Source organism: Acomys minous, assembly GCF_964271855.1.
Source record: "Acomys minous genome assembly, chromosome: 12".
Lineage (NCBI taxonomy): Eukaryota > Metazoa > Chordata > Mammalia > Rodentia > Muridae > Acomys > Acomys minous.
In genome coordinates this window covers 111,223,039-111,238,790 of record NC_140493.1, presented here as the reverse complement: position 1 = coordinate 111,238,790, position 15,752 = coordinate 111,223,039, and the positions used below count along the sequence as shown (strand labels likewise).

General features: G+C 50.1%; 1 protein-coding gene across 3 annotated transcripts in view; it reads right to left on the bottom strand.

Moving 5' to 3' along the window:
• Positions 1-2,254: 2,254 nt before the first annotated feature.
• Positions 2,255-15,752, bottom strand: part of RNF213 (ring finger protein 213) — a 95,240-nt gene continuing 81,742 nt past the window's right edge. For all 3 annotated transcript variants that reach the window (XM_084751161.1, XM_084751160.1, XM_084751162.1), the window contains 11 exons: positions 13,698-13,789; positions 12,970-13,221; positions 10,457-10,589; positions 10,152-10,235; positions 9,240-9,420; positions 8,848-9,049; positions 7,698-7,775; positions 7,064-7,258; positions 6,344-6,433; positions 6,073-6,251; positions 2,255-3,943 (listed from right to left, as the gene is read on the bottom strand). In XM_084751161.1, coding sequence (XP_084607287.1) covers positions 3,787-3,943; positions 6,073-6,251; positions 6,344-6,433; positions 7,064-7,258; positions 7,698-7,775; positions 8,848-9,049; positions 9,240-9,420; positions 10,152-10,235; positions 10,457-10,589; positions 12,970-13,221; positions 13,698-13,789 — 1,643 coding nt within the window. In that variant the 3' untranslated portion in view covers positions 2,255-3,786. The remainder of the gene's footprint in view (positions 3,944-6,072; positions 6,252-6,343; positions 6,434-7,063; positions 7,259-7,697; positions 7,776-8,847; positions 9,050-9,239; positions 9,421-10,151; positions 10,236-10,456; positions 10,590-12,969; positions 13,222-13,697; positions 13,790-15,752) is intronic.

The window sequence follows — 15,752 nt, the reverse complement described above, 5'->3', positions numbered from 1 at the left end:
TGTGGATGGTGGACTGTCACTCTCTCCTGTGCTGTGGTCACTGTTAAGCTGCCTGTGTTCTAGGAAGTGACCTCCCGCCCGTGCTCACACAAGCATCTCTAATTAAGCCCAGTGTTGGGAGGAGTGGGGTTGGGAGGGGAGGAAGGGGCGAGAGAAGGCAGTGGAGGATGAAAATGGCAGAACTCATCACACACGGTGCGAAGGTCAGAGAAGAAAGCATGTAAACACACTTGTGGCAGGCAGAGGGAGCGACAGGTATACATGTCCCAAGGTGTGGTGGGTGTTTATGGCATCAGCTAAGTTTGGAGTACCAACTGGCTTAAATTTTGCCAGGAGAATTCAGAGAAGTACATACCTAAGTTATAGTTTTGTATACGTACATAAGTATATGTTCCTGGAGTAAAATATAAAAGACCGGATTAGACCACACTAGAGTTTGTGGCTTGGGAAAGGCTTCCTGTAACACAGCTGACAGGATCTGGAGAGCTAGCAGGCTTTCAGCTGAGAGAGTCCCGTTTGTCCAGCAGCCACTGCACACCAGGCACTGTGCTATGGCGTTACCCTAGAACGGGAAGGCATTTTGCAGAGGAGGAAACTGCAGCTGGCAGACAGGAGAGCCAGCGGCCAGCAGGAAGGCCTGGCTTTGGTGGACAGTGGTCAGGGTAGAGTTTGGTGTTTGGAAATTATTTGTGCCAATGATAGGGCAGAAGTTGTAGGTTCTGAGGAAGCTTGGCTGAGGTATTGATGTCGAATGGGAAGAGAAGACAGGAGCAACAGCCCAGAGTGTGGGGCTGCTGTAAGGGCTGCGCCCTGCCCCTCTCACTCTTGCCCCAGATGGCTCTGGAACACTCTGGGTGGCTTGTACCATAGTACTACAGAGGTGGTGTGAGTTGCCAGCATTGCTGTCAGCAGAAAGGCGCTTCCTCATGCTCATTTTCCAGCATGAGGAAACACTTGTGGACTCTGAAAGCTTGTGCCCAGGTTTGCTTAGCACACCACGGGGCGGAAAAGCACAGAAAGCAATGTAGATGCTAGTCACTGCTTGGTATTTATCTCACTGCCTCGGGGTTTCTCCTCAGCCCCGTGATGACCTCTCCAGGCCCAGCTGCTCCTGCAGCCTGACATTCAACATGTCCTAACTGAACACTGGCTCCTGAGAGGCGGAGGGAGCCCCAGGAGCCCAGAAGTCAAGACTTGCTAGACTTCACTCCCAGGTCAAATGCAGTGAGCGGTGGCTGGGGGAGACGGGCCTTGTGGAGACACCTGTAAACTGCACCGCAGGGCGCAGCTTTGAGAACTCACATCCAGGCAGGGCTGTGCCTTACAGTGGTGCAGCATTGGAGTCACCCATACCCCTCTACCTAAACTAGACTTGTTTGGAGTGGTTTCTGTGGTCTTTTTGTCAATGCATTGTTGGGGTGAATGTTTGCTAACGTTTCCCCAGGAAGTCATGTAACAAGCAGCACCACAGGAGAAACGCCCCACTGATGCCCTGGTGCACTTGGAACATCCAGGATTGGGTCACTTGTGTGACCTGGGTGAGCCCTCTGAGCCACTGCTTTCTTCGTGGTGACTGTTTATCACTAGAACTTTCTGGAGCTGACATAGGGCACAGCCATTTCAGTTAACAAATGGCAAATGTTGCAGTGGTTTCCCTGCCTTTATTTCCTGTTCCTAAGAGGTCTTTATCCATAGCAGTTCACTGCAGTCAGCCCATCTGTTGCTGGTGGGTGTTTTCAGTGAGGTTTCTCCTGAGGCAGACAGAGCAGCCCTGGCTCCTCCTCATAAACAAGAGCCTGCTGGGGGGCAGGGCGGATCACCCCATGTGCTACTCTAGTGTAGGTGTGTCCTCAGCACTTCTGTAGCTAGGAACACTTCCATGGAAAACCAAAATATTTCATGCACCTGTGTCATAAATATAAGCTCTGCATTCAAAAGGATATTTTAAAAATTAAGGGCTTTTTGTTGTTGTTTTGTTTTTTGAGACAGGGTTTCTCTGTGTAGCCTTGACTATCCAGGACTCGCTTTGTTGACCGGGCTGGCCTCGAACTCACAGAGATCCGCCTGCCTCTGCCTGCTGGGATTAAAGGCGTGCACTAAAGCTGGGTTGTAATTCATTCTTGTGTGTATGTGCATGTGCTCGGTTGAACCAGTTCTTTCCTTCTACCATGTGGTTCCCAAGGATTGTGCTCAAGTTGTCAGTCTTGGACCTTAGTCACTGAGCCATCTCCCCAGCCCAAAAAGAACTCTTAGCTGTAAAGCTCAAGTTTATTAAAACAGTTATGACCAAAATGCTGCAATTTACTTTTGTCGTGTTAGCTCCATGTATTTTGTACAGACACGGTAACTCTACGTAGACAGTTAAGACTTTAAAAGCAATAGCATACAAAATAAAACATCTTAATTAAAAATACTTCATAACAGGAAAAAAAACCACCTAGGCCAAAGCCAAAAAAATCCTTCACAGCAAGAAACTGTGGGGCTGGGCTGCTCTCTGATGGTGAGGGCGAGCTAAACCCCAACCTGAGGTATCACAGGAGCTCCAGGGCCAGGGTGGGAGGTTAAGTGAGCCCTGCCTCAGAACCTCCATTCAACACGAAACCTGGATGCAGGCGACAGAGGACAGAGATCACTGTTGCTGTGAAATCACCATCTGAATTGAGTTACTGACAGGGCCCGGTCCCCATGTCAGAACAGAGCATGGTTCCAGGTGCACCTTCTGCTGGTGGAGCTGAGTCCACGCATGCGCTCCTGACCACCATCTGAGTAGCTCAGATTACGTGGGCCTTAGAGTTCAAGTTTGAGTCTGAAAGAAATGACTTCCAACTTGTAAACACTATTCTTACATCTCTGCAAATGATGATGAGTTTCCAGAATCAGGATTAGTTTAGAGGGATCAGGGGCCAATGTTGATCATGACACAAAGAGGCGACACTCAGAGTGAGAAGGGCATCACAGGACAGGTGGACCCCTCCAGCCTTCACCTTATCTGATCGTGTGTACTCAGGGAAGCTAAGATCACAGGGCATGCCTACTGGACAGCTACACAGTCAGAACCTCCCCACAGAACTCCGCAGACACTTTAGGGAACCACTGTCCCAGCTCCCAAACACCTGACCCATGTTCACTGAGAACGGGAAATGCTTTGGCCATCAGTCTACTCTGTTTTGTTGTTTGTCCCTTTCCCTGGGGCTCTGCATAGGGTAGGCAAGTCCTCCGCCACCACCTAAAGTCCCTGCTCTCCAGTCTAGTCCTCCCCCCCCCCCCCAGTGTTGGGGCTGAAGCTGCCCTTTGTTCGTGTGTCCTCACAGCTCTGCAGCACCTTGGGTTCTTGGGTTAGTGTAATGTTCACACATCTTGAAAACCAAGAGATAGGCATGTGGTACTTAGAAATTAAGGGAGTGGAAGACAGATTAAATTAGATTCTTCTGTCCATATGTAATAGAATTTAAAAATTCACTATCCATGTGTTTTTTTTTTTTTCCTCAATGCAGTAGAGTGGTGGCCATGGAACATCAAGTAAAAGGTTCAATATTGGGTGTGACCTTACTGTGATTCCCTTGTTTCTTCTGGATTGTAGAGGAGTCAGCTGATTGCCGATTTTGTTTCATCATACTTGAAGTTTTGGAATAGGCACATGATGTAGAAACGGGTTATCTCTCAAAAGCCCCCAGATTGTAAGTTGTATGTTAGCTTTGAGTCCAGTGCTGTGCCCACACTTGCCCTCACACAGAGGCCACAGCCCATGCTGGGAGCTCTGGCGGGAGGTGGGAAGGCTGAGCTGCTCTACCTCGCTTGCCGCTTGTCCTGTTTGCGTGTGGCAGCTGTTTTCCACACTGAGATGCAGTTGGACATGAGGATCTCTTCTGGGAACTGGGACTCCATTTCTGGAAGGGCGTCACTGTCTTTAGTCTCCATGTAACTTACTAGAGTGTCCTTGAGGCTGTGAAGTCAAGGAACAAGAGAGAGCGTTGTAACACCGCAGCCCCGCCAGTGGTCATGCTTACCCAGCCAAGAGGGCCAAGATGCTCGCAAGCCCAGACAAGCTGAGAATCTCAGGTCAGCCAAGGGCTCCTGGTAGATGGAGCTGGCCTCACAGCAAAGCTAGATAGCTCTTGGCATGGCTACAGTGAACAGCGGGACCATTCGGAAAACCAAAGCCTCACTATTGTAGTCGCTCACTATCATATTAACAGATTGCAAATTCCCCAGGAAAGAGAACAGAAATAGTGTTTGTAAGTCTAGGACAGTAAAGCTTTTTTGACTAAGTTTATAGAATGCAAATGTACATAGGTGTATGCTGTATATCATCCTGAAAGAAATGGACATAGAAACTGATTACTGAAAAGAGCTGGACTTCGAATGTTTAGAAAAAGTGATGTTGCTGAGCTAGGTGTGACAGGCCTGTCCCCCTAGCCATCTGCGAGTTGTTCATCTGCCTGGGCTACAAGACCTTATCTCAAAAAGCAGAAACAGGAGGGACGTGCTGTAGAACCATAGTGCAATAGCAGGAAACAGAGGTCTGGGTTTTTTGTTCTTGGTTTTTGTCTTTTCAAGACAGGGTTTCTCTGTGTAGCTGTCCTGGAACTCACACTGTAGCTCAGGCTGGCCTGAGATGCTCAGAGATCTGCCTGCCTCTGCTGCCACCACTGCCTGGATTCAGAGGACTGTTTTATAAACAGCATGGGAAAGCAGATTCTTGCTTGTGTATTTCCCTGTAGACAACTTATAGTAGGGTCATTTCTGTTCAAATCATTAACAGATAAGCAGCAGTGTTGGAGAGATGGCTTAGGGTTCTAAGCCCTGGCTCCTCTTCCAGAGAGTCTCAGCACCACACAGAAGGTCACACATCTCCAGAACTGCAGGTGCAGGGTCAGGTCAAACACCTCCCTGGGGAATCTGCTTTAAAGTGCTGCACAGACTTTCATGCAGGCAAACACATACACGTATAGTCAAAGGAAATAAGCAGCCCAAAATAAAATAAAAACTAACAAGAAGCAGTTGATAGCCAGGCGTGGTGGTGCATGCCTTTAATCCCAGCACTCGGGAGGCAGAGGCGGGCGGATCGCTGTGGGTTCGAGGCCAGCCTGGTCTACAAAGTGAGTCCAGGATAGCCAGGGCTAACACAGACCCTGTCTCGAAAACCAAAAAAAAAAAAAAAGCAGTCGAGAGCAGCATTCACAAATAGCCGATGAGCATAAAATGTGCCTGGCCTCCAAAGTATGGATGTGCAGAGGAAAAGGAGATGCTGGTGTTGGACCACTGGAGTGACACTTGGAAGAGAGGGCATACGTAACAGTCTACGTGTTATAAGGAGAACACATGAGTTTGTAGTTTTTGTGGCCCAGAGATTGACCTCGACTTGTGTAGATGAAGTCCTGAGTCAGAGCAATGGGGCTACAGGCTTGTGTTATCATTCTCCTCCATGCTGCAGCACCAAGGAGTGAGCCAGGGCTCAGCATGTGCTAGGCATGCACTGTACCGGTTACAGACATATGTAGCCATACTGAGCTTCTGAGATAGGTTGGATGCCCGGGATGGAAACACAAGGCCTCATGCCTGTGTGACAAGCACTTTCACCTACTGGGTGGCTTCCTTAACTTTCTACTTTTTTGCTTTGTTTGTTTTTTAATCACAATGGATTAAAAACAAATAGAAACTCAAATTAAAAGAAATCCTAGCACTTGAGAGGCAGAGATAGCCGGATCTCTGATTTTAAGGCTAGCCTGACCTACAGATTAAGTTCCAGGACAGCCAGAGTTAAACTGATGAATTGAAAGCCAAACCAAAGCTAGAGTGTACCAAAAGTGCCGGGTGTGGTAGCACACCTTTAATCCCAGCACTCGGGAGGCAGAGGCAGGTGGATCGCTGTGAGTTCCAGGCCAACCTGGTCTACAAAGTGAGTCCAGGACAGCCAAGGCTACACAGAGAAACCCTATCTCAAAAAACCAAAGAGGGGGGAGGGAGAAGAGAGAGCACCAAAGCACAGAAACATGACATAAGGAGGGTTAGGGTAGGACAGGGCTGTCTTCAGGCCGAGGGTGTTCTGCCAGCAGCTGGACAAGGCCATACCTCCAGTTGGGGTTGAAGCTGCTCTCAGCCTGGGGACCCCTGAGTTTCAGCACGATCATCTCGTGAAGCTCCAGGAGGAAGGCGTCCAGGCCTGCCTCATTGAGGAAGGTGCTGAGGAGCCTCGCGTGCTGTGCACTGAGCTCCTGCTTGTACTTGACATCAACGTCCCGAAACAGCTCCTGAGGGGAAGGGTCAACACATGATGCATGAAGGCCTGGGCAGGGTGCTCGGTGCTGCTCCCTCCACAGTGGAAAGTAGAGGGGAGACTCACCTTCTTCAGCCGCAGCTGCTGTTCTGACTTATGTGCAGATAGGAACTGCCAGAGGGCAGTGATGTGCCTCAGCTGACAACGGTTTAAGGCCTGAAAAAGGAACAGAGTCACTCATGTTCATTAAAGGGTCTAATTGCCACATCATAGGCACATTCCTCCACTACTTGCCTTCTTTTTCCAAGACAGGGTTTCTCTGTGAAGCCGTGCCTGTCCTGGAACTTTATAGACCAGGCTGGCCTCGAAATCCGAGATCCGCCTGCCTCTGCCTTCCGAGTGCTGAGGTTAAGGGTGTGCGCCACCACCGGCTACATTCACCCTGTCTGTCCTGAGCTCATTCTGCTTCCCTTGCCATGAGACAGTCTTTTCCACAAGGTCCACTGACCTGTCCCCATGACAGCCTACACTGCAGATGTGCAGTGGCTCACAGATGGTGGGCCCTGCCGAGATATGTCAGCCTACTGTCCCGAGTGAGCTGTGCGCAGGGTGCACTGGTGTGTGAGGAATGCCAGTTCTGGGGAGGGCTGTGCCCATTTCCCATGCAACACTTTCCAACAGGACTTCTCTCCCATTTTGAGACATGGCTTTGCTCAGAAGCCTAGTATGGCATGGTGGAACTCACTCTGTAGCCCAGGCTGACCTGAAACTTGCAATCTTCCTACCTCATCCTCCTGAATACTGGGATTACTGGTCTATACCACCAGGCTTGGCACTAGCACTTACATTCAAGACCACAGTTGTCTGTTCCCCCATCTGTAGGATGTCCTGGACGTACGCAGTCAGCTTCATGCCAGGATCCCCACCAGCTGTGCTCAGGAAACCCAGGGTGACTTCTATGAGGGACAGGGCTTCACAGGTGTCACTGTAGGACTGCAGCTGTCCGCTGATGGCACTGATGATTGAGTTAGGGAGTGGGCTCTGGGGAACAGAGTGCAAAGTTAGTTTTATCACTGCTCAAGCCAGAGCTGGAACAGGCTTTCTAGAAGGCACATTGCTGGTGCGTGGTGCCCTCCAGACTCCATGGAAATAGACACAAACTCCCAGAACCTCAAAACTACCCTATGAGGAGACACAGATGTTCAGCTTCCTCTCAGAATTTCTAGGAAAGAGCAGGGACACATGAAGGCCTCTGACTCTTTGGCCTCAGTACACACAGCTGTAAATGATGTCACTGAGAGACCAGCCCCACAGGATGCCAGTATATCTCAACTCGACAAGAAACTGTAGTGATCTGCTGTCCTCCTCTCCTCTGGAGTCCCAGGGCTCTTAGAAAGACACTGAGACTCCAGTGCTCACAGTAGACCGTCATGAGGCTGGAGAGAGCTTCCCAGCAAGTCACAAGGGTTGCTAAGAGCACCTGCGCCATTTTGTCCTTGATGTCCATGAAGAGATGTTCGTAGTTCCAGTCATGTCTGTATACCAGGGTAGGTATTCCCTAAATGGAGAAAGAAAAGGTTTTAGGGATGGTAGCCACAGTGGGTACTTCCACTATATGGCAAGCACATTTCTCCCTCAGTAACTCAGTAGCAGTGCCCAGCTACCCGGGCCTTCCTGGGAAAGGCAGCTCAGTAGCAGTGCCCAGCTACCCGGGCCTTCCTGGGAAAGGCAGCTCAGTAGCAGTGCCCAGCTGCCCGGGCCTTCCTGGGAAAGGCAGTGGTGTTGCTGCAGTAGGTCTGTGTTGAAGACACCATCTCTGCAAACAGTGACACAGCAAGGAAGCCTTCCTCCAATGGCTTCAGAGAGGCTTCCATATACACTACGGCACTAAGCCAGGCACAGTGTAATCCAAGCACTCAGGGAGGCAGAGGCAGGCAGATCTTTGTGAGTTCAAGGCCAGCAGGGTCTACAAAGTGAATCCAGGACAGTGAAGGCTTCACAGAGAAACCCTATTCTGTACTACTTTGAGTATGCAGAGGGCACCAGAGGGAACCAGTGTTGGAGGACCCCTCATTCACAACCCCTTCAATGACAAGTGAAGACCTTGGACCAGAGAGTCACTGGCTGGACAGCAGGCCAATCAGAGCAAGTGTGAAATAACGTATGGCTCCAAGACACAGCCTAACTGTCAGCTACGCAGTAAACTTACGGATGTCTATAGAAATAAAGAAACCTACATGCAATGATCTAGAAGGATCACCAGCAGTGCAGATGAAGGGACAGAGTGTGGCTGCCATTGTGGTCCATAGGTGACAGGAGCCAGGCCACAGGGCCTTCTCTGCCAAGTGAAGGGAGGCAGTGGGATGCCATGCAGGGAGGACAGAGAGGACCGTGGAGTGCCGCGACACATTGCTAAAGTGGCAGGCTATGGCAGGTAAAGGATGAGGTCAACAGAAGGCACACTGGTGCCTGGGCACAGGATGCCGACAAACAGGGCAACAGTGGCAGAGGCTGTCTGGAGGGGACTGAGGGGCAGATGGCAGTACCACAGGACTCGAGATCACCATAGCCATGAGGGTGGGAAGGAGGTGACACGGATGAGACTGCATGGCACAGTGCACTCAGCATACCTTGAGCGTCACCCTGGGCTTGCCCATGAGGAAGCGGCTGCTGATCTGCTGCTGGATCTTCTTTAGGTCAAACTCCTGGGAGGTCTCCCCGCCCTGCTGCACTTGGTACTGGCAGTTGGAGAGGATCAGTGGAGTCAGGTCCCGCTCCACGTCATAGCTGATGACATGCAGGTCGGCAACCTCAGAGGTACTCACAGAATAGCTGAGGGACAAGATGCATGGTCAGAACAGACACATGGGGACACTTTCAGCCTCTGTGGTCTGAACAGGTGAAAGCTGTATGCCTACGGCGACTCTGGAGACAGGGGCTAAGGGAGGGTCTGCACGGAAAGAGCAGAAGTTCAGGGGCCTAGGCCTGGCAAGCGCCACGGTCTGTTGGCTTGTGCACACACCTGTTGTTTTCGTCGGAGAACTTTTGCACCGTGTAGACCATTTCATTGTGTAAGTTAATCAAGTAGCTGACTAAAGCTGTTCCACAGAGGCCCAGGCCCCGTCGCCGAGGAAGGATGACCTCAAAGTCAGCATCCAGATCTAAATCGGATTGGCAGTAATTCTTTGGTAGCTTGATCTCACCTAGAAAACGACAGGGCTACTCCTTAGACAGTGTCGCTGCCCCATGCTGTCTCAGCCACAGACATGGCCACCCCATCTGACACAGCAGGGCGCTGGTTCTGAGGCCTTGCCTTTAACCAGACGTGCTGACAAGTTTTCAGAGAGCCCAACTCTTTCTTAAAGCCAAGTTTTGGGATTCAAGAAGATGAAGGTTCAAATGCCATCGCCCTTCTCGCAGATCCTCCGTACTGGCTAGTCTTAGTCAACCTGGCACCAGCTGGAGTCAAAGGAGGGAGCCTCAACTGAGAACATGCCTCTGTAAGCCCTGGCTGTAGGCAAGCCTGTAGGGCTTTTTTCTTAATTAGTAATCTATGTGGGAGGGATGAGCCATTATGGGTGGGGCCATCCCTGGGCTGGTGGTCCTGGGCTCTAAGAGCAAGCCATGGGAAGCAAGTCAGTGAGCAGCCCCCCTCCCCCCTCCCCCCTCCCCCGGCCTCTGCATCAGCTCCTCCTCCATGTCTCCGCCTTGTGTGAGTTCCTGCTTTGACTTCCTTGAAAGGAATAAGTCACATAAACCCCAACTTGCTTTTTGGTTAGGGTGTTTTTTCAGAGTAATAGTAACCCTAACTAAGACAGCCTCCATCTGAAGCTTGCAGGGTGCGAGGTGTGACAGGCAGAGCTGAGCTCCAGAGCACTGTGTGCACAGCACATTGTGTTGTGGCATTCTGCTCTGCTGGAGGGAGGACACTCACCACTGGTCTCCAGCGACTGTCTGAGTGCGTTCCATGTGGACAGAAAGACAGTGATTCGATCCTTTAACAGCTTTCTCAGCCCTTCTGTTGAGCAAAGCATTTTGGTAAGAACTGACAGTATAGCCAAGTTCTGCCCCACAACAGCTCTGTGCCCTCCCTGCCGCAGCTGAGCTAGCTGGAATTAGGGTGTCTTCATCTCATGCTGAGAGCTTGAGGCACAACACACCTGTTACTGAGCCCTCATCCCCTTATCTGTCAAACACCGACGGTCACGACATCTTTTCAGAGCTTGGGTAGAGTCATACCTGAGTGGTGACTGCTAATGAAGCCTCTGATGGAGCTGTACTCCACTTCTGAGACGTTCTGGAATTGTTTCACTAGATCTCTTTGCAGGGCCAAGATGTCAGGCAGGAACCTCACCAGCCTCAGTTCTGCTTCCTGTAGAAAGGAGGAGGTTTAGTCGTGATACTCTCTTACTTAGAGGCGCTATCCAGCGTGCAGTTTTATGGGTTCTTAGGGGAACTGGTGCTGCTGGTTTAATCTGGTCAGTGTTCTATTTTACATAGTGACATACCACAGAATGCAGAGGCAGGCACAGGGCCGCCCTGTTCTTTCTCTAAGTACACACAGATGTCTTGCAGGGTTACATTGCTCTACACACAGCCCTGCCACCCAAGGCCAAGCCTATGTACCCAACTTCACTGGAAGAGGCCTTCCTTAAGGATTGGATCCCGTGTCAGCCAGCACAAAATCAACCCAGGATGGACCCAAAACTGCCAGAAGGAAACAGACGTGCTGGAGTGAAGAGGGGTTTCTAGACAGGAATCCAAAAGCACCAGCTGACAGTGGGGCTAGGCCAGACTGAGGGAACAGTCAACAGGGGAATAGATAATCTACAGAATAGAAGTAAAGATTTGCCATTTGCCTAAAAGAGGCTTGTGTCCATAGTACACAAGAGACTCAAAAATTTAGCAGTAACCAAACAATCCCATTAACAGTGGTCAAATGATCTTAATAAATACTTCTCAAAAAGAACTGCAGATGCCAACAGGTGTATGAGGAACTACAGATTGGCCAACAGATGTATGAGGAACAACAGATGGTAACAGGTCTATGAAGAACTACAGATGGCCAACAGGTGTATGAAGAACTGCAGATGCCAACAGGTGTATGAGGAACTACAGATGGCCAACAGATGTATGAGGAACAACAGATGGTAACAGGTCTATGAAGAACTACAGATGGCCAACAGGTGTATGAAGAAATGCCCAATATCATAAGCTATCAGGGAAAAATCAATCGGTGATAAACTGAAATACCATCTCAGCAAGTCAGAAAGCTAGTAAGAAAAATAGCCCATGTCATATGATGGCCAGCTGTGGAGAAAATGAATAACATTGGTAGTTGAGTGTAAATTAGAACAGCTATTATGTCAAAGGGTATGGCAGGTGCTCAAAAACATTAAATGTTGATTACCACACAGTTTAGCCTTTCTTCTGGTTATATCCTCAAAGGAAATGAGATATGTTGACCAAAGACCCATGTGCCCATGTTTTCTGTGACTTTAGTGACAACAGCTAAGAGTTTCCGCCTAGATGCCTACCAGTAGATGAATGGGCAGAAAGCGTGTGGTGTACATGACGTAGGCAGACACTCAGCCACAGAGCACAAGATGAATAAAATCTTGTCATGTGCAGAGAAATGGATTCAGCTGGTTTGAAGGTCTCTTATCTACTTCATGCATGTGTTCCATGCATGTCTGTTGACATGCCAGCAGAGGGCAGTGGGTGCAGTATAGGTGGTTGTGAACATGTGTGGGGCTGGGGCTTGAACTCAGGACTCTGGAAGAGTAGCCAGTGCTCGGAATCATTGATCCATCTCTCCAGCCTCCAGAGGTCACTTCATTAAGTCAAGTAAGTCAGATCCAGGAAGACAAGTACCATGCACTTGGATGCATGGCCTCAGAGGCTGACTTAGAGGTAGGATAGTAGGCACCACTCTACCCCACTGGTCTCCAGGACCGCCTCAGTGTGTCCACGAGGACAGAGAGACAGTGAGTCCATCATGGAAAGGCTTTCTCAGCCCAGACGTAGAGAGCAACAGATGCGGAGAAGAGGCAGAGAGAGGTTGGCAGAGGAGGGCTGGATTTCATTGGTGCAGTCTTGTGAGCATGTGTAAGATGTGTGTATAATCATTAAAATTAAAAAGACAAGAACAAGAAAGTGTCTTTTGTGAGCATGTGACTGTTGGAAGCAAAAGACGAAGCAGTTAGAACTGTTGTTCCTCAGCTGAAGAAAACTACCCAGGAAGTGACAACATCCACAACACAGGCAGTTACTTTGTGAACACCCAAGACTGGTCCTCAGGGTAACAGAGACATCACTATGACTAGGGCTCCAGGGGGTAATAGAACTGTGGTTCTGATGCTGCGTCTCAGAGCTTCCCAGCCTGCTTGAAGCTCACCTTCCTAACTTGCATGTGTGGGAGGAGTAACCATGGACACTGCAGATGACCTGTGCTCTTTTGTTGTTGCTGAGTAGCTAGGTAGCCTCATGGCCCTCAAGTTCTCTTTGGATGGCCACTAAGCAAGTCCTGTGTGCTCTTCCTGTGGCTGCGCTGCAGACTGCCTGACACTGCAAAGGCTGGAGCCCTCCCTCTCTCCTTGGGTGTCCTGCTCCCAGCATCCCATTAGAGCCACAGCACTGGCTCTGCTCAGAGCTCAGCTCTGGGAGTCACTATTCTGAGTAAGGCTCAGGGCTTCCTGCTTCCGGGAAATGTCTGCACAGAACGAGTGAGGCCAACCAGCAGTCGCTTGTACCTTCTGGAGGAAGTGCCAGAGCACAGGCACGGTCTCTTTGCCGTTTTTCTGCTCCACAATGTGCTGCAGGTACTCCACTGTGATCGTCTTCCTGCAACTCCAAATCTTCGAGCAGTTAATCACATTTTTGGGGGGCAAGTGGCGCAGGAAGGTCGCTGGGTCCCCATATATGACTTTGGTCAAGAGGTTGGAGCTGATGCGCTCATCTTGGCTGATAAGAGCATTTATAGCCGGCAAGGTTTTGTCAAGAGGCTGGATGAGGAAACAATACAGAAGTCTAGAATTGAGACACTGCTGCCACAGGCGGGGACACCTAGTAACTTACCATGGCTGCCCTCCTTTCCTGGCCTGTCCCATTGCTGGATTCCATTATAATTTAACAATTATCACAAAACCCTGGGACTAAGAGACCCACACGCACTGCTTTTCTTTTATCCCCTCACTTCATTCCTGGCATGTTTGTTCCTCTCAGCACTGTTCCTGTCTGAGCAGAGCATCTTGTCTGTGGGAGCTGGGCAGCCTCATGGGTCTCTGATAGGACAGCATATCTGCATCTCCCCCTCACATCAGCTATCAAATGTGAGGTCGAGCAAGCTGTAGGTTGAGGACACTGACATCGGAGGCTCCTGCAGTCCCTCCCCAGGGGTGATGGGTAGAGTGCTCAGCAGATGCGTGGGAGATGCCTACTGCTATCCTAGACAGAAGAGATAGCAGCTATCACAGCTCACCTCCAGTTCATGTAGAAGAAAGGCTTCAAAGGCCTTCTCCCAGGCATTTCTGTTTTCTTTGGTTGACAATTCTGCATTCAAATCTAACACCTCTACAAATAAAACAAAAAAATGTGGGTTGTTCTAGAATAAGAGCCACAGCACCCTGCAAACAGTAGGCACTAAATGCCAATAGGAAGTGCTATTGGAGGCACCTTCCTAGGTGCCCCAGGGATGCTGACAGCCCCTGTGGGAGCACCTTCCTAGGTGCCCCAGGGATGCTGACAGCCCCTGTGGGAGCACCTTCCTAGGTGCCCCAGGGATGCTGGCAGCCCCTGTGGGAGCACCTTCCTAGGTGCCCCAGGGATGCTGACAGCCCCTGTGGGAGCACCTTCCTAGGTGCCCCAGGGATGCTGGCAGCCCCTGTGGGAGCACCTTCCTAGGTGCCCCAGGGATGCTGACAGCCCCTGTGGGAGCACCTTCCTAGGTGCCCCAGGGATGCTGACAGCCCCTGTGGGAGCACCTTCCTAGGTGCCCCAGGGATGCTGGCAGCCCCTGTGGGAGCACCTTCCTAGGTGCCCCAGGGATGCTGACAGCCCCTGTGGGAACACCTTCCTAGGTGCCCCAGGGATGCTGACAGCCCCTGGTCAAATCATCTGCTGTTACTTTTATGATACTTCAACCTCAGGCAATTCCTTTGACTACATTGCTGCCATCACGAATCCAGTCTGAACAAAATTACTAAGGACAGAACTTAAAACCACAAGCCCAGGAGTAGTGGCAGTAGCCAAGTGCCACCATCAGCCACGCAGCTGCTACCCCCAGACCAGGACCCATGGAGGTGATGCAGATGCTGAGATAGTGGCAGATTTCTAGAGCACCCTCCTTTGTGGGAAATCACACCAAAACAGGTTTTGAATGAAAAGAAGTTTTACTATAAATAGCAAACAAAGCTGACTGGGGAGGAAGGCCTTAGAGGAGTGGCTGCTCAGTTTGCAGACAGCACCTTTTTATTGTTATTATCTTACTTTAAAATAACACATGGACCATAAGGTTGGGGTGGTGGGTAAGAGGCACTGGCTATGCAAAACCCGGGCTCTGTCCTCAGGACCCATAAAAACCTGATGTGGTGGCTTGCACCTGTGACATCTGCACTGCAAGAGCTGCATGGGAGGTGACGACGGGAGAATCGCCTAAGCGCCCACAGGCTGGTTACCACTGAGCATGCAGAGGAGCAGCAAGGGAGGCTTCTCTTGCCTAAATGCTGTCCTCCTCCATGCACACATGTGCTGAGGCAGGTGTGCACCCTCACCTTAATAAAATGTTCTCTTGCAGGTGCTTTTTAAAGATGGTTGCACAGCTGAACAGGACTGAGCGTTTGCCTGCCGTGTTCAGGGCCCAATCCTTCACTCCCCGGCACCAGGTAAGAAAAAGTCATTCTTAATCATGCCCTCTTCAGGGGCTGGAGAGATGGCTGAGGGGTTAAGAGCACTGTCTGTTCTTCCAGAGGTCCAGAGTTCTATTCCCCACGCCCACACAGTGGTTCACAACCATCTGTAATGGTATCTGATTCTTATCTGGCTTGTACCAAGACAGGGCACTCACATACATGTGACGGAATCTTTTTTAAAATGATGCCACCGTCAGTGATATTTATTAAGTCATCTTGCATGTCCTTTCTTGGTAGATTTAAATTCTTAGAACAGAAATGTCAGCTCAGTGAGCAGAGTTTGTTTGTTTGTTTTTTTTCTTTCTTCAAAATAAACTGTGTACACAAGGGTGGGGTGGGGGAGCTGGAGAGATGGCTCAGCGGCTAAGAGCACTGTCTGCTCTTCCAGAGGTCCTGAGTTCAATTCCCAGCAACCACATGGTGACTCACAACCATTTATAATGTGACCTAATGCCCTCTTCTGGTGTGCAGGTGGACATGCAGGTAGAGCACTGTATACATAATAAATCTTAAAAAAACAAAAACGTGCTAGGCATAGTAGCACATGCCTTTAATCCCAGGACTCCAGAGACTGAGGCAGGCAGATCACCTGGTCTACAGAAGTCCAGACCAACCAAGGCTACACA